Here is a 19,505-nt window from a genome sequence, read left to right as displayed (position 1 = left end):
CATTCTATCCTTGACTAATACCAAATTTAAAAGCTGGAGCATTATCTTTTCAAAAGTTATTAGAGTTGAAAGTGAAGACTGTGTAAAGGGTAATTTTAAGAAATGAGAAGGTGACTCTCAGTACACACCTATATAATCAAACTATTCTACAAAAAGTTTTATAGAAAAACTGCTAAAAACACAATTTTCCATTTTGTTTCCCAGTTCTACCATGATGTAGATGAAGTCTTGTTCTTTCAGAAAATATGAAAAAAGGAAGACTGCTAAGTTGACCCATCACACCCAATGTGAGTCCTTTGAATACACAAAATCAGTGCAGTGTGTGTGACTTTTCGTTAGTTTTGTGATGCGCGGTCACACACATACACACACACACACACACACACAGGCCCTCAACTGACCACACAAGAGATATAGCTGAATTTGTATACAGATCATGAGTCTCAACAGGGAAGTGAGACAAAAACAAGGTACATATTCACGTATACTGACACTGACTGATGTGAAACAATACATCTCACAACCAAACCATTTACAGCATACTGACTCATGCCCCAGATCCTGATGAAGGCCATGACAGGGTGAAAGCTTGATTAAAGGGAAAGGTTGAAAGCAACGTCAGCCACAAACTTTCTGTATTATACTTACATGAAATAATGTACTTATCATTATCACTGTAATATTGATATAAATGTTATTATTATTATGATTATGATTATGATTATCATTGTCATCATCATTCATAATTACCACCATTATTGTAATATCGTTACATTGGCGTGTTCTGTATGCAGACCTCTCTTCTCTCTTTATTCTTCTTTCCTCTTCCTTCCTGTCTTTGTTCCTCGTAGACTTGTATTGTCACCGTCTTCTCTCTTCTCGGTACTGTCTCGCGTCGTATATGTGTGTGGGTAACTGAATGTCTGTACGAGTGTGTCGTCCTTCTTATATTTTCCCGGTACACCAGTTCAGTGAACACTGTCTGGGCATTAGCATTGATACTTATTTCCTATTATTGTCGAAGCCAGCGTATAGCTATATTTTTACAAACGACTTAAGTAATCTATATTTAATATAAATGCTGTAAGAAAATAATAAAACAAACTTGAATGATATACTGCTTACTCATCAATTATCTAGGGATCCACGTCCTACAAGCTTAGCTTTTTTGTGGATCGCTATTTTCCAAAATTGAAGTTATTTTCTGAAAGCTCGCGAAGTATACATGTATACGCATCGTTCCTTCTGATTATTGTACATATGTTGATGTATATAATTTATTTCGTATATTACATGAACCTTTTGTAAAAGTGTAGACAATATCATTTTATGATATGTATACTTTGCATTACGTTTTGATTTTCTTTGATTGGAAATAAACTATGATTGAACTTGATTGAACTTGAACTTGATTGAACTTAAAGAATATGCGCACTGTGTAAATGTTAGCCTAAATTAAATCGTAAGGTGATTCAAATTTCATCCGCAGTGCAGTCGGCACGATGTATACGGTACATCCGTACTCTGCCCCCACAGCCTATGTTTAACCCTCATAAACATTCGGGAAAACATATGTATATATATATATATATATATATGTATATATATATATATATATATATATATATATATATATATATATATGTATATATATATATATATATATATATATATATATATATAATATATATATATATATATATATGATTTAAGAGAGAGAGAGAGAGAGAATGTGTGTGTGTGTGTGTGTGTTTGCAGGTACATAGATTTGTCACCTGAACTGAACTTTTGTTTTATTCCAACCGTGTTTTAAAACATGATTGATGCAGTTATTAAAAATGAGATATGCCTTTAACTCTGAATGACATAATTTGCATCCGCAGTTTGTGTTATTCGTATTTCCCTTGTTAAATTCGAAGTTTTGGTAATTGGGATGGCGACGTATGACCAAATACTAACTCATTTTTATAGAACTTAACCCTTTTGCTTATTAATGTTTAGTTTGTTCTTGTGACATTAATACTTCCTACTATAGTTGTATTGTTATGTGATCAATATTTGTTGTGGTTGTTGTTGTTGTTCTTGGCCCCTCGGTAAAACAGCTGTGTTGGGTGGGCTCAACCTACTCGGGGGAATCGTGCCGGATTTTCACCACTTCCAAGCTGTATGCTTTGTTTATGCACTGCACCCGTACACTGATCATGTCTCAATGACATGCCATAAGAAAAAATAGATTAATTAAAGGGATCGTATAGTTTTGGTTGAGACCTAATTTCAGGTTTCTAACATTTTTGGTGCATAATGAGAAATCTCTTATGAAATATGAAAGAGCATGTAATTCCATGAGGAATTCAACGTTTATTTGATGAAAATTGTTTTTGAAATAGCTGAGATATCCAAAACAGAGCGATTCTAATACAGTGTGGGACCCATACGTTTTACGATCGCTTTGTTTTACTTTGTTCTGGGATGTTTCAGTCATTTCAAACCCGATTTTCATCAAATAATTTTTTAATTCCTCTTAGAATGGTATGCTCTGTACTATCATAAGTGTTTTCTTGGTATCTCGCAAAAAGTTAAAAGCCCAATTCTCATCTCCACCAATACTGTAACATCCCTTTAAAAAAAAATGTAGTCGATGGTATGATGGGGAATGTCACTTTACATCATTGGCGGTTGGCCTTTGTGCTGCTGAGTCCCAACTTATTTGTACCTTGCATAGGGCCCCACTCACAAGCCTTGCTTCTTTCGGGGTCCTAAAAACCATGTAAATTTTTGTATCAGCGATTTTTGTTATTTTGTTGTTTATGTTTTCGTTTTTGAATAAATTGACATTCATTCACTCATTCAATCATGTTTGACTTGAGCCACCCTATGTTATAACATCTTCTCCACCCCGTTCACAGCTGTATAATTCGCCAGCCATCATGGCCGGCCTTCCCACTTCGTCTGGAAGTCACATTTTTCGAGGGGAAGAGGGCGCTGATGCGGGAGAAGAGGGACGAGTGTCTATCCAAAGTGATCGCCCTCACACGACCGCCAGTCATGCTAATTGTGGGAGAGTATCAATTGTCAGGTAGGAGCCTAAAAGTATTTTCTGAATTCCTATTCAAACAATTAGTTCGTTGGATGTGAAAGCCGAAAATTCAAACACACTCATACCGTTGAATGTTATGATTTTCATATGATTAATCAAACAACAGCAAGGAGAGGAAGAGAGAAAGAGTGAGACAGGCACACATGGATGGTTTACTTTACTTCCCATCTTCCTGATCAACTTCCCATCTTCCTGATCAACCTGTACATATTTAAAATAGAAAATGAAAACCTTTTATAGGTCTACCAGTGAAATCCCAATGCATCAAGTTTTGCAGAAAGCTTGCACTGTTGTGACAAAACTTTAACAAACTTGTTTCAGCGACAGATTTCAAGCTTGGCTCCTTAAATTAGAATAGCGACGCTACAGTGCACTACAGTTATGCATTATGCTCAAGAAAAAAGGTTTGCTTTTTTTAAAGGAAACTAAAACCCAAGCATAGGCCTAAATGTGATTTTAGTAGAAGCAGCAATTTTTGTAAACACATCTGAGTGAAAGTTCGAGGAAAATAGGATAACCCGTTCATAAGTTATGAATTTTTAAAGTTTCCGTTCTGTCATCGCTGGATAAGAAGACTACTAACAAATTTTGACATCATTATGGACAACAGTATTAAGAATGTATGGAGAATTTCATTTTTAATGAAAAGTACACATTCTATTGACTTGTTACAGACATATCCCTACTCGAAAGAACACAGCGTCCCACAGTGTGTCCACAGTGTGGTTACATAATCGGCTACGTGAAAACACTCGAATTTAACAGTGTGGAGATGATTTCACAATGTGGTTTGGTTTTCACAGAGTGTTCACATGGTAATGTTCTGTGTCACAGTGTGAAGTGATGATGTGTTCTTACTGTTAAAACGTTCAAATTTAACTGTGTAAAGAGTATCCACACTGTTTTCACAATGTGTTCACATTGTGTTCACACTGTGTTTCTCACACTGTGGGACACTGTCCAGAATTCCCCTGCTTTCTGGAAGATGTAAGTTGAGTGCTCTTTCGTTATGTTAGAAAAGTAGATAATATTTTAGATTTTCTTTGTATTCTCTAGTTATTGTTGCTATGATGACGTCATAGTAGTCTCCCTATCCAGCGATAACGGCACAAAAACTTTAAAAATTCATAACTTTTGAATTGTTTGTCCGATTTTCTTCAAACCGTCACAAACGTGTTATGCAAATATTGTTGCTTTTACTCAATCCACATTCATATTTGGGCTTTGGTTTCCTTTAAGTGTTTTTATTCTGCTAACAATCTAGTTCTGCTCTATTATGTCGCTGTGAGTTAGAAACAATGAGACAGCTGTAAAGATTTCGGTGGGGGCTGCTGGAACTTCTTCTTTTAGTTCATTGTTTGTTTGGATTTTTTACCCGTTCTATCTCACGCCATCGTCGTCCGTGCATTGTGAAGTAATCTTGCTTTGATTAAAAGCAGCTTTTGCTGCTGCCATGAGAAATACAAATAACTAACATTTAAACATTCTAGGGTCTAGTAAGGGTTGTAAATTTCTACCAAAATACGCCCTTGTGTGGTGCTGTAAGAAACACATTTCCGCCATCCGTCGGAAAAGTCAGTTTTAAGGATCCCTCCGTTTCCAGTCTGCTTGGATTGTCATGCTCAAATGAAGTGAAGTAACGGTTTTTGTAAGTTAGATTTTCTTTTCAAAGCACGTGGACAATATTATTGCTGTTTGTAGGTGTGCGTAAATCAGTTATATCCTCTTCTTTTCATTCAATTCTAAGTAATAAATACCTTGATTTATTTTACAATATGCATGAACTTGATACTCTTTAAAGGGTATGTATGACGTTCAAGAAAATGAACTTGGTACTGACAGGCTGTATGCGCGTGTGTATATTATATGCCAAGGGAAATGAAGATGTCAGGATACTCTCAAAGAGCTATCTTTGGATTTTCTCGGCTGTAATGAATTTAGCAATTTGGTCAGAAATATTGAGCGCTATTTGCACTTTGAAGTAAGGAGAACTGAAAATTACATGCACTTAACAATTGTTTAATATAAAGAGTACTTTCAACTGGAACTCATTCTATTTCGTTCAGTATCTTTTTCATTGCAAGCACTCTCTATATCTATAAAGAGACTCGAACAACACTCTCGGGGTTCTTGTAGGCCATAAATTTTCGAAATAAAATCAACCGGGGAGTGGAGTAGCAATTCGCTGTTATTCTTCAAACACAAAAAATGACCAATGTTCCTGCAGCTGCAGCCAACTTTGTTCACACCTGTTAATGGTTCGAATTGTACGATTGCTATTGATCCAGTTCGATATAGAAGTCACTGGTTAAGGGGTCTAATTGTTTCGAAGATATAGGGGGATTGAAAATAAAAGAAATATAAAACTCTTAGAAAAACTGCAAATACATGACAATCAATGTAAAACACTGAAGTCAATAATTACTTGGGTCAAATTCGTTAGAAGATACAGGAGGATAAAAAAATATAAAACTCTTAGAAAAACAAGTTCGGTGCTAGTGCTGGCACTGGTGTTATCTCCTGAACAACTGCTTTAAATCGATCTCAACCACCGACAGTCAGATTAACGCAATCGATATACCGATCGTCATGATCTATCACCAACCCTAGTGTTATATTTGCACATCACCGCGAAGTCGCGCAGCATTCACGACGAAAAAAGTGATTGAGCTTGATGTAAGTCAAAATGAATATGGAAAGGTGCAGCTATGAATGCTTGTAAGTGATGAGGAAGAATAAGTAAATGGCCTCAAATTTCCTTGCACATTTCCAAAATACAAGGATCTTAATTTTTCTTCCAGGCATAGATTTATGTGACCATTTCAATAGTATTCGTGTATTGTCCACGCGAATATTGTATTCGGAAAAGCTACGCACGTACTTGGTCTGAATGGGGGACGACATTCCTTCTTGGACGTGAATGTGGGTCTCGCGGGTATACAACAACGCTAACACCAACACCGAACTTGAAATGACAACTTTGGTAACCCTTATAGAGGCTGGTGTCAGCCAATGGGGGGAAAAAGCACGTAAATCGCCGACAAGAATAGTGGAGCTCGGTACAGCAGACGACATTCAACATCGGGCCCAACACTAACTACTGGCACTCATAAACTCATTATTTTGACGTCAACCAGCTAACACCGACTGATTTCCAGTTCTGGATTATCGCTGGTGTTGAGATTTCGTTAACACCAGGTAAGCGCCGAATTTGAAGTTACCTAATGAGACAGCTCAAATATTGCGAATAAAAACGAGTGAAGGGCAATACTGTCTCCATTTCCTCATTTCAAAATATTAAAGTGCACACACTCCATCATTCATGTTTATAAAATGTCTATATCTTGACGAAGTTTTCTGTTTGTACTGGTACAGCTCTAGAGATGAAGTACGCGCAACGAGGACATTGTGTTGGGGTGATAGGAGCGGACAGGATGAAGAAGGGGTACAGAGAGGAAAGCGACACAGTCCTACCTACTCTGGAGGTGACGGTTGTCGTACGAATGAGGGCGCTCGAGAATTTGTGGCTATTCCAAGTGACGACCGCCCTCATACGGTTGGAAATCACACTAGTTATGGAACAGCATCTACCAGGTAAGTATCGAGTGTTTGATAAAATTTTACTAAAATTTGGAATTCCTGAAGATATACGAACCTTTTCCATTGCTAAATTGAAAAGAAAGGAAAAAGTCAAACCGTTGAACATTATTGTGGTTATGAGATTCATAAGGAGAACTCCAAAGCAGTATTTACTGTGGTTACATTAGGGATTGAGTGGGAATGAAGCCCAGATATACATGTGCATTGAGTGAGTCCAGTAATATTGGTAAAATATAACATGAGTGAAACTTCCAGGAAAATTGGACAATCCGTTTAAAAGTTATGAATTTTGAAACTATTGGTGTAGAAACATTTGTGACGTCACATATGCAGAACGATGTAAATGAAACATACATAGAATTGAATAAACCATTATTTTCACTTTTTCATAATTATGAAAGAGCACGTGATTCAACTTTTTCAGAAAGCAGGGGGAATGATATCACCCTCAACATGTCAGTAGCAATTCGCGGGAACGTGTAGTTTTCATTAAAAGAAATACATTTTGTTGAATTTTCTTCATATTTTCTCTATTAGAAATGTATAAAATTTAAATGAACTTTATCACTACTGGCCACACGGCATTCTTACGGAAGAACAAGCCAGTCATATATATTAACTACATCATCACGGGGAAATCGGCCTAAAAAGGTCTGGATAAAACAATGCAATCACCATCCTTGACCACAGGAGAGTGTAAAAGCCACTTATTTGAAAAACAAAACAAAACATGACTTTTCTGAGAGAAAATTGCCTCTAGATTAACAGATTTCTCAATTTTAGGTGACACTGACGTTCAAACATATTGTGTGGGAGCTCTGTAAATATAAGGGGAACAACATGGACTTTTTGATATTCAATCCCAGAACCCGATGTCAGTACACCAGACCCCTGCAAGCACTCAGCTCCTCATCACTGATACATATTCTTCAGAAAGAATCGTCCTTGGCTTTGGCAGACCTATGTAAACATAAAGTGGAATTTGGAGTGAGTATCAACGAACCTAGGATTGATGACGAAAGACAGAGGCTGCTTTGGAGGAGTTTGGCATCAGTCTGTGACGTTCTAAGTGCTGATAACTCAGTCACCACGCTGCTAAGCATGGTACCTGAGTCTAAACTGCTGACATCCCATCTCGGCCCGCATCTCATTAAACTGAGGAATTTAACGAACGAAGTTGAGAGTGAAATAGAAACTCTATTAATGGACGTACTCATCGTGTTCAAAACAATGCTACAGTGCTTACCGAGTCGAGCAACAGATGTTCAAGTTTCCTTCACCCTTCTGAGAGATGCCGTAGAAGCGCTGAAAAAAGATTCTTCGACTGTTTACATTTCAGAGAATCTCGAACCAATCATAAAAACCGTTTCTGAACAAATCGAAGCCCTAGAAAAGGAGAAGGACCGTAAACGTCAAATGGAGTTAGTTCACAAAAACCCTCCACCGGATGATTTTCGCCAGCAAGCCATTCTCCCTACAACGAGAGAACTTCAGGCAGGGTATCGACCATTCCTTCGGCCACATATCACGAGAGGTGTCTATGCTGATGGAGAACACTATCTGGACGTGCAATTTCGTCTCCTTAAGGAAGATTTTGTGTACCCTTTGCGTAATGGAATATCAGAATATGTAGCCTTCAAACGAGCTCATCCCGGAAAAAGACCCCGTCTCCAAGATGTCAGAATCTATGAGGGAGTGCGCTTTATAGAGTCAAGTCATGACTCCACCGGAATTTCTCATTGCCTGTCGTTCCATAAACTTGCCCGAGTTCGATGGGAATCCTCTAAGCGTCTCATATATGGTTCACTAGTCATTCTTTCTAACGACAACTTTGCGACTTTTCTATTTGGAACAGTTGCCAACAGAGATGTAAAAGAACTTGAAGCCGGACGTGTGGCTATTCACTTGCTTGATCAGAAGAACACTTCATGCATACAGGGTAAGACATTCGTCATGGCAGAGTCTACTGTCTTCTTCGAAGCTTATCGTCCAGTACTCCTGGGATTGCAGAAAATGGAAGCCTCCTCCTTGCCTTTATCAAGATACATCATTGGGCTCAGTCATGTTGTACAAGCCCCTCTCTACCTACGAGCACGATGGAACAAAGATTCCGAGGAGGAGCCTCCATGTCTTCTAATGGATATAGCACCACTCTTACATCATCGACAAATTGAGCCACGACAGAGTGTTGCAGTCATGAAAGATGATGCCTGGCCTCGTGTGAGTGACGTAACACTAGACCCGTCACAACTGGAAGCAGTGAAGAAAGCTCTCACTACAGAACTCTCTGTTATTCAGGGTCCGCCTGGAACTGGTAAGACTTACGTTGGTCTCAAAATCTTGCATGTCCTGCTGAGAAACAGACGTTTGTGGTCCCTAAAAGGCAACCACGGACCCATTCTTTTGGTATGTTACACAAATCATGCCCTGGATCAATTTCTTGAAGGAATCGAAAAGTTCCACTCGAAAGGTCTCGTAAGAGTTGGCAGTCAAAGTAAAAGTCAGAAACTGCAGCAATACAACCTCAAAAGTCTCCTTAGCAGCAGCGACCGCCGGCGAAAAAGGGGCAAGCTTGCAAGAGAGGTTCAAGACGCTAAGAACGACCTGGATGAAATCAAATCTACACTCTCACGAGCGAGAAATGGAATCCTCGCAGAGTCCGAGCTACGTCCCTTCATGTCCAGCGAGCATTTCAACAGTCTTCTTCGACTACAAGACACCAAACAAGTTGGCTCCTGGATGGTAGAGTGGCTCCTTAGCGACTATCGCAGAGATAGCGATTGGGACAAGGGAAGATACAGCGAAGTCTGCAGACAGAAGAGAAAGAGCAGAGGTGTATGTAACAGAGAAACCTTTGCGGTTGGAGACCATAGTAGCAGCAGTGTCTACACAGAGTTCGAATGTGAAAGGGACCAGATTGAGGCTCATCGTTTGGTTCATGAAGATGTGGAGATAAAAGACACGAGAACGGTAAAAAACTTCATTACTCTTGCTCTGGATCTCGATATGTTGCAAGAGGAAAAATATGCAAAAATGAAGAGTTTTATCGAGAGAAAGATGCTGGGCACAGACAGGATTCATTTCAAATACACTCTTTCAAAACGAGATGTTTGGCAAATGTCTCCAAATGAGCGATGGGCACTTTATCACTTGTGGTTGAACATGTTCATTGCACCTGTACAGAGGCACTTCCGAAGGTGTGAGAAAACATTCCAGCAACTACGCTTGAAACTTGAAAAAGCGAAGGATAAAGAGAAGGTCGACATACTTCGGAAAGCCACTATCGTGGGCATGACCACAACTGCGGCTGCCAGCAATCAGCAAGTGCTTCAAAGAGTGAGACCAAAGATTATGGTTGTTGAGGAAGCTGCTGAAGTGCTTGAGGCTCACATCATAACTGCCCTTCACTCTTCTTGCCAGCAGCTCATTCTTATTGGTGACCATCAACAACTCAGACCAAAGCCAAGCGTGCACATGCTAGCGAAGAAATATCATTTGGACATTTCCCTGTTTGAACGACTTATCAACAACGGATTTCCCTACACTCAGCTCCAAGTTCAACATCGAATGCGGCCACAGATTGCTGCCATCATGAGGAAACACTTCTACGATGTTCTCCGTGATCATAACACTGTAAAGAAATTTAAGAAGATAAAAGGAGTCACCAAAAGCATGTTCTTCATTGATCATACACAACCAGAGGGCTCTCTTGATGACATACAGAGTCATTTCAATGTGCATGAAGCAGAGTTCCTGGTTGCTCTATGTCAGTATCTCATACAGCAGGGATACGGGACACACCAGATCACCATCCTGACAGCATATACCGGTCAGCTTCTACAATTCAAGCAACTAATGGACCAGGAAAAGTTTCAAGGAGTGAACGTGACTTCGATTGACAACTACCAGGGAGAAGAGAATGATATTATTCTAGTGTCATTTGTACGGAGTAATAATGATGGCAAGATAGGCTTTCTTGGAATTTCAAATCGGCTGTGTGTCTCTTTGTCAAGAGCGAGGAAAGGCATGTTCTGTATCGGTAACTTCACCATGTTCGCTGAGCACAGTGAATTGTGGAAAAGTGTCGTTCAGGATTTGCTGTCAACAGAGAGTATCGGAAAATCATTAAAGTTGCAGTGTAAGAATCATCCTCACATCCAGACAGACGTCAAGTCATCCGATGACTTCGAGGATGTTCCAATGGGAGGTTGTCTGCAGCCGTGTGAAACTCGACTAGGTTGTGGCCATATATGTCGAAAGAGATGTCACCCAACTGATTATTGCCATAAATCATACCTTTGCATGGAACCCTGCTCGAGTATCATTTGCTTTAATAATCATATTTGCCCTGATATTTGCCGCAAGAAGTGTCCTTCTAAGTGTCCTGTCCTTGTGACAATAACATTACCATGTTCTCATGTCGGCAAAGTGCCTTGTGGCGACATCTCAGACATCATGTGTACAGAAGATGTTGAAAAGACTCTTCAGTGTTCTGCTACACGTATACTCCCTTGCCATCAAGAGTTAGAAGAGGAACGTTACGCAGGGATGAAATGCCAGCAATCTGTAAGGAAGAAACTACCGTGTGGTCACACTAAGAAAGTAAAATGTTGGAGGGATCCAAAGGATATACTTTGCACCTCAGAATGCCTGAAAATACTTCCATGTGGTCACAAATGTCGAGGTAAATGCGGAAAGCCCTGCACGGAGAAGTGTGAAGAGATGATAACCCGAGATGACTGGCCGTGTAAGCACACAGTAACCGTCAAGTGCTGTGACAAGCCCATCGCATGTTACGTAAAGTGTGACGCGACACTGTTGTGTGGGCACTCTTGCAAGGGTTCATGTGGGGAGTGTAATCGAGGACGTTTCCATTTACCGTGCACAGAAACTTGTGAGAGGATGCTAATTTGTGGGCACAAATGTTCACAAAAGTGTGGGAGGCCATGCTTGTCCTGTCAACAGAGGTGTCCACAGAAATGTCGTCATGACCAATGCCGCCATCCATGTGGTACAAAGTGTGATCCATGCATGAAATTTTGTGATTGGAAATGTCCACACTACCGTTGCTCAAACCTGTGCTGCGAGCCCTGTGACAGACCCCCATGCGATGAGCCATGTCCCATGAAGAACAGGAAATGTGGACATCCATGTATCGGTCTGTGTGGAGAGGTTTGCCCAAAGATGTGTCGAGTCTGCGACAAGGCTGACTTGGAGCAAATCTCATTTGGATCTGAACGCTCCGATACATTACGGTAAGCTTGAGGGAAAGTGTCGAAATATCTAGACAACTAAAAACGTTACGACAATTACATAGCATTCTGCAAAGCTACGGTCACAACCCCCAAACTCAGCCTGCTCGGCCACCGGTCGGCGAGTTTTTAGCCAATATCGGTCGGACAACGACCGGTAATCGACCACTGACCGACCAGTCACCACTGATTTTTAGGGCATCGGTCGGTCGCCGGTGAAGTTTTAACGCGGAGTTAAAATTTCAGCGGCGACTGACCAGTTTTCACTCGCTGCCCAGAACACGCTCGAGGCATTGATCTAATCAAGCGGTTAACGCCGAGCGATCTAGGGAACAAAAATAATAGAGACAAAAATGACAAAAGCACAGAAGAAAATCAAGGGAATAGATCGAGTGGTCGCCGTCGAGCGATTTAGGGACTAAATAATTTATAATAAGATAAAAATGACAGAAGCACTGAAGGAAACCAGGGACTAGATGGGGAAGAGAAGCCAGGGCAATGTGGACGAAGCAGGGGGAGGGATGGAGGAAAGGAAACCTCAGTAACATCTCAGCATCTCAACATCTCGGCAACCAACATGAGGGACATGGAAGACAGGGACAACCACTTTGGGGCAAAGAGATGAAAGCTAAAAGATAATGTCGATATGCAGACTTAGTAATATATGGTTCGGTTATCTTATCATTTATTAAAGACCTATTGAATGAAGAAGTCATGAATGACAAGAGATGGGGAAATGAAAATATGAAATTTAATAGGAATAGAAAAATATTGTTAAATATAGAAGCAGACAAAGATATTTTGGAAAATTCAAATCTATTCTAATCTTTGTTCCATCTTGGGTTTTCCTCCCACTGCTTGATTTCCACATTTCTAGTTATCTGTCAACGTCTGTGGTTTCACATAACTGAGGTTAAGTAGTTAAGCCTCGAGTTTTATCTTAATCAATTGATTGATTATCACATCACAAAACACATACATACAATGTAGGGACATGACTAAACCCAGGTAGCTCAAGAGAAATTCCTGGCAGATACCGGCACGCGGCCGCCGGTATATGCCTACGAGACACCGGTAGATGACATTTCGACCACCCTTCGGCCGCTGAGAGATTTCGTAAAAATCGGCCGGTGGTCGGTGGGAAATCGTCCAGTTGCCAATGGGGCATCGTCGATGACTGCTCAGTCTCTGCGCAGAGAAGATCCCCATATTTCGCAAATGTTTTACCTAAAATCGACCGATAACCGACGGGAAATCGACAGTGCATCGCTAGGGTTTTATAGCCTGCTTGACATCTCAAAAAAAAAAAAAAAAAAAAAAAACATTCCGGGAGGTGCCAAAATTTCAGCGGCGACCGAGCAGGCTACAAATCGTTCAGTAACCGCTCTGGGTTGTGACAGTAGCCGTAGTTCAATGGTGTTGCGACAAAGTTTCACGTGATCTTTACGGGGTACCAAAGTGAAAGGAGAACCTTTTAGGACTGTAACGTTTCATAGAGTTGTTCGAAGAAACTGACTAACTGAAATGTTTACCTATTGACTATTGACTACGTGTCATAGTGGGTTTCCGTTTATAATATAGCAACTACGATTACATCATTACCGTGTTGTTTTGTTTTGTTTTGTTTTCGGTTTTAAAGTTAACACCCCTACCAGATTTCAGATTGTATTGTTTTAACAGGACTCAAAGATTATTCTGTACACTTGGCTAAGTACTTCACCTTAACATGTGAAACTGAAATCATGAGCCTGAAACTTAATGATTAATATCTTTCTTTTTTTATTTCATATACAGTTAATCTTGCATAAGTCGACCTCGCATAAAGTCGCATAATCGCCTAAGTCGAAGGTCTTTTCAAGTGCTTTTCTCTTTGTATTCTATTGATTTTATTCCATCATAAGTCGAATTTTCACTAAGTCGAAGCTATTTCTTCAGTCCCAATAGACTCGACTTAGGCAAGGTTAGCTGCACCTAAAAACGATACGAAGTATGCATAGCTTATGCTCGTCATCCTCTTCCGGAAAATATCTTGATTCTTCATGCAGCACATTGTGCAAGAGAAGCTGCTTATAGCCCAGTTTCTTGGTTTGATAAGTGTTTACTTTTCAACGTCTCCTTCACTTTTTTTTAATCCAAAAGGCGTCGTCAAATCATTTTCATGTTCAAGGCTATTTCAAATAATTATCATTACGCTATAATCACACTGAAACCGATGAAGGCGTATAGATGAGCAGTGACATAATTCAGGTCAACGAATATCGGAAATCGTGGTCACAAGTCGAGTGTAACTATAGAGCTTCTCTTTGTTTTGAAACAAGATAATGAGTTGTTGTTATTGGAGTATTGTTTGAAAAGGATGATAAAGATAAGTCATTTGCAGTTCATTCAGAAGTCACCAATTCTCCTAGGCTAATGTACATCTCTTTCATGTTTTTTTTTTATATATTTTTTCAATGCCTTTCTATCTCAAGGTACATACAACTTGAAGACTGTGGACATGTGTTCGAGGTGACAGAGCTAGACAACTACCTTGGTTATCGGAGAAAAGAACTATTTCCTCCACCGAGAGGGCTTAACAAAATTGTGGTAAGATTATTTTTTTATTTCTATGATTCTCAGAAGCCGACTTTATTAAATTCCACATCTATGACATGTCACATTACACTCCTACCCAATTAGGTAGATGAGACTACAATGTCAAGATATCATAAGACTTTAATATGTACACTATGTGCATGCATCTTTATATTTGTAGATGTAAATGACTATAAATGAAACTGCATAACTATCAACAAAGTAAAAACGATTTGAATGCACAATGGCCAGGATGGGCTAGAGACTTTCAATAATTTGCTGCTCATTCAAGAAGAACGCTGAATGATCGTAATAGAGTGCTGATCAATTTGTTCTTATCGAAGATTAGGTATGTCGGTTTGGTTTTATTTCTTTTTCTTTCAAATCACACATAACAAAAGAACACATACATGTACATACATTTTTGAGTATTAGTCATTTCATAAGGCTTAGCATACTGTATTGCAAAGTATTTCAAGAGGAGATATTAAAGATAACAATTGTAAATTAGCTACACAATGATTACTAGTAAATTCATTCAAAATATGTTATGTCATTACGATAACCAAACTTTAGAAGAAAAAATAGAGAAAAAAGGGGGATTTGAGGTAATGAATTTAGGAATTATGTATTTGAAATAATTGTAAGACAGAAAAAGAAAAACCGCGATCATAAGCAGCTGCTTGACATGGATAGAGGCATCGGGGTGAAATTCGCAATTAAGCTTAACTTACATGATTATGAGGGACGTGCCTACAAAATAAAATCTTATTATAAACTACAAAGTATCGTTATAATTGTTTGGTAAAAGAGAGAGGGGAAAAGAAGTAAAAAATGGTTTTGATTTTATTTGTTTGAACAGGGCAAGTGTGGGAAGTTCGAATATGGGGTAAACAAACTATTGCTATCATTATACTGTGCTGAGGTGAATGCTGTGCTGTGCCGGGCGTGAAGTTCAATTGTTAATTTGACGTTTGGGTATATATTTAGGTTTGTTCTTGGTGTATTTATGTCGTGTGTGTGTCTGTGGTATGCTTCTTTTTACGATATGATGTGATCGTGAGTATGATTTGAAATAGACTTATGCAATGAGGTTACTCGACTCCCAATATGCTTGTATGAGACCGTTTATTACTGAGCTAACCCAAAATAGTTTTCCTGTGGTAACAAAGGCTATTGCTTTTCGAGAAAAAGTGCTTTTTACAAGTGTCTTGAATGAATATAGTTTAGTATATAGTGGCATTTATTTGCTCTGGGAGATTGTTCCAAACATCTGGCCCATGGTGTCAAATTGACTTTTGAGCTATTATGAGCTCGTGATTACGAAGGTGATTGTCTTTGCCATGGAATGTCGAGTTGGGTAGGCGTGGACGCTGGAGTCCACAGTGAATAGGTTGTGGAGAGAGGATGGGAGGATGTTCGAGGTGTATTTATACATGAATATTGCGGATTGTAGTTAATGAATGTCGTTCCTTTTTAAGGTTTTTGTCGAGCCCACCGGAGGTGAGGGGAGACTAAGGGATCGCCTGCGACGGACGACGGACGGCGTCTGTCCGTCCGTCGTCCATCCGTCCGTCGTCTGTCCGTAACGCTACAAACACTTCAATAACTCTTTACTCTGGGCTTCAATTGCAATCAAACTTTGAGGGAAGAGGGGTCATACAAAGTTTCACATTTTATCATATATGAAGGTCACCTCAAGGTCAAAGCTCACAGGCAGGGGTCAATGAACTTTAGGGCCCAATGTTAAGTTTTTTATGGCGCGTTTCTATTATGGGTCATAACTTTTGATTCATAACTCCATTTGTGACCAAACTTGGATGGTAGATGTCCCTTGGGGAGTGGATAGTCACCACAAGGTCAATGGTCATAAGCATGGGTCAACGAACTTTTAGAGCCCAATGTTAAGTTTTTATGGCGCGTTTCTATTATGGGTCATAACTTTTGATCCATAGGTCCGTTTGTGACCAAACTTGGATGGTAGATGTCCCCTGGGGAGTGGATGATCACCACAAGGTCAAAGGTCACAAGAAGGGGTCAACGAATTTTTAGAGCCCAATGTTAAGTTTTTATGGCACGTTTCTATTATGGGTCATAACTTTTGATCTATAGGTCCGTTTGTGACCAAACTTGGATGGTAGATGTCCCTTGGGGAGTGGATGATCACCACAAGGTCAAAGGTCACAAGCAGGGGTCAACGAACTTTTAGAGCCCAATGTAAAGTTTTTATGGTGCGTTTCTATTATGGGTCATAACTTTTGATCCATAGGTCCGTTTGTGACCAAACTTGGATAGTAGATGTCCCGTGGGGAGTGGATGGTCGCCACAAGGTCAAAGGTCACATGCAGGGGTCAACGAACTTTAAGGGCCCAATGTTAAGTTTTTATGGAATTTTTTTTTGCCATAAATTTTTACCCTTTTATATCTCTTTTTATCTGTTATATCTTTTTTTTTAATCTGTTATATCCCATCGCGTACAATTTCTTGTACGCGAATGGGCGAGACACATTATGGCACTTGCCTTATTACTTTATGGAATAACGGCTCGAAGCTGGCCAGATAGTGTGAATCGGTGCAAATACGGAGTGACCTTTTTTGGAGGAGGTGAACTGATGGAATTTTTGTTTTATTAGAATTTGTCCATACTTTGTTGTAATAATGATAAAAATCAGGGCATTGTACAAGGTAGAAAAGACTTTTTTTTTCAGAAAAACTTTGAGCTTGAACAAAATACCTATTATTGCTCGATATCATAATAGCTGGGGTTTTTTTATGTGTTCATTCCAGGTGAGATTAGAATCAATTGTTACACATAAGCATTTGATGGATCTTTTTTTTCTACAGTCACGGGATAGTCCATCAATATGTCATAGTGATATGATGGTATGTACCAGCTGTCAAATTTAAAAGAAGCCAGCTTTTTCTTCTTCCTTGTTCGTTTGGTTTGATTTTTAAAATCAGTTGAAATTTAGCAGTAACACTACAACATGGTAATACAAAAACTGCTATTGGAATCATCTAATGACGTATTTCGAATAATCTATATAACCTTGTTTCTTTCTTGACAGAATAATTGTAATACTATCATTGTAATTTTTTAGCCTCTATTTTGCAGGCCTAGTCTCGAACTTCGGAATATGTAATCGATAGATAGTAGATCGTCAAAAAGGCACGGTCCTAAAACAGATAAACAGACAATAATGTAACAAAACAAAGACTTCAGCACACTGAATTACTTATTATTTATTCCTTATTATTCTAATCATAACGTCTGACAGGTACCATCATGTCCGAGATGTGGCGAACATATAAGGATCACTCGTCGGTATAGTTTCGTACTCTTAACATTCCGGAGCCTGCAAAACGTTGTCAAGATAATGCAGGCGGACATATTGAATGAGCTGCAATGCGCACATCAAACATTACAAGATATTTCCGCCACTTGTAATCTCGAAGACACTGAGAAGTCAACCAAGCTAAGTGTCAAGAGACGGTTGGATGGGGGAAGCGTCGTAGATCACGCAAGAGCTTCATGTATTCGGACACCTATACTTATCTATTTAACACTGACGACATCATTTATGACTAAGTTCCAGTACCTGAAGATGGAAAGTGAAACTAGCCACAAGGCGTTTGTTGACGGTGTTTTGCACGCGCTCTGTACGAGTATAAATGACAGCAAAGACGCTGTGGTCAGACATTTCATCAATATAGTGACAGAACAGCTGATCCTTGACGTGCAGATGGAGCTGAGGCGACAAACCATGCTTATAGAACTATTAGAGATTTGTGCCAAAGAACCTAAACGCGTCTCTCAGCTAGATGAGGTTAAATCAGTTTTAATTCTTGACCAGCAACTCACCGAAAACCAACTCCGCTCGGCTCAGCAGTCCTTGGGCAGTTTCTACAGACGCTACGGCTTTACCCGCCCGCGGGACCTGCCTCTGTTTGACCTGCCAGAACTGGTTTCAAGTCACCTAGATGTGTGGAGACAGTGTCCGCAAGGGCATGTCCTAAGGAGCAGCGGGCAACAGCCCCTACTTGTCTGCCCGGAGTGTGACAGCAGAGAGCAAATGCACTATCTTACGCAAAGGGAGACACTTGAGACCAGCAGAAATAACGATGATCATACGGTTAGACGTTTCAGGGACGGAGCTCCGTGGAACTACAGCTTCACCCGCCCAGAAGAGCTGCCTCTGTTCAACCCGCCAGAAGTGGCTTCAAGTCACTTGGATGTGATGTGGAGACAGTGTCCGCAAGAACATGTCCTTAGAGGCAGCTCACAAGAGTCATTTGTCTGCCCGAAGTATCACAGAGAGCAAAGACACCATCCGAGACAACGGGATCCAAGGGAGATTAGCAGAAATATTAATAAGGATCATAGGGTTAGAGGATTCAGGGACGGAGATCTGTTTAACTACGGCTTCAGTCGGCCAGAACTGCCTCCGTTCAACCAGTCAGAAGTGGTTTCAAGTCACTTGGCTGTGTGGAGACAGTGTCCGCAAGAGCATGTTCTTAGAGGCAGCGTGCAAGAGTGTGACAGAGAGCTAATGCACCATCTGAGGCAACGGGAGCCAATTGATACCAGCAGAAATATCGACGAGGATCATAGGCTTGGAGGGTTCAGGGTGAGAGATCGCGGGAGAGAGGATTTTCCTCCTTTCCAAAGGAATGTCCCGAGCCGTGGTGAACGTGTAGCTCATGGTCGAGGACGTGGAATAAAGCGACGTCAGGAATGGCTCCATGGTCAAGAGGGTAAAAGACGGAGGGTCACTTGAATCTTTATTGACACTTCTAACCCTCTCAATCTTTTGGAACATTGTCATTAAAACGGCGACAGGACAGCGTAATGCACACGGCATTGTACAGTATATTTAGGATACAAATTCTGTTTATATTGATCCGATGTTCGAAGTGCAAATCCATATTGCTGTCTCAATTTGATCTGTAGCCTTCAATTCTTTTCCCACTGTTTAATACTG

The 19,505-nt window shown here is 40.1% G+C and overlaps 1 protein-coding gene across 1 annotated transcript; it reads left to right on the top strand.

Annotated features, from left to right (window-relative positions):
• The first annotated feature begins 549 nt into the window (after positions 1-549).
• Positions 550-19,301, top strand: LOC140232804 (NFX1-type zinc finger-containing protein 1-like). The gene is made up of 7 exons (XM_072312921.1): positions 550-581; positions 2,907-3,076; positions 6,473-6,691; positions 7,656-11,952; positions 14,421-14,535; positions 17,802-18,934; positions 19,157-19,301. The coding sequence occupies exons 1-7, from the start codon at positions 550-552 to the stop codon at positions 19,299-19,301; spliced, it is 6,111 nt and encodes a 2,036-aa protein (XP_072169022.1).
• The last annotated feature ends 204 nt before the right edge of the window (positions 19,302-19,505 follow it).

The sequence above is a fragment of the Diadema setosum genome, chromosome 9 (genome assembly GCF_964275005.1).
Source record: "Diadema setosum chromosome 9, eeDiaSeto1, whole genome shotgun sequence".
In the NCBI taxonomy this organism is placed as follows: Eukaryota; Metazoa; Echinodermata; class Echinoidea; order Diadematoida; family Diadematidae; genus Diadema; species Diadema setosum.
Note: the sequence above shows the minus strand (reverse complement) of the source record. Positions and strands in the feature narration are given on the sequence as shown.

What these genes read in the sequence shown, in the direction of transcription:
- LOC140232804 (XM_072312921.1), top strand. Translation starts at nt 550, where the DNA reads ATGCCCCAGATCCTGATGAAGGCCATGACAGG. An exon ending in CTGATGAAGGCCATGACAGG is followed by an intron (nt 582 to 2,906) that starts GTGAAAGCTTGA and finishes CCCCGTTCACAG; the next exon opens with CTGTATAATTCGCCAGCCAT. An exon ending in GAGGGCTTAACAAAATTGTG is followed by an intron (nt 14,536 to 17,801) that starts GTAAGATTATTT and finishes AACGTCTGACAG; the next exon opens with GTACCATCATGTCCGAGATG.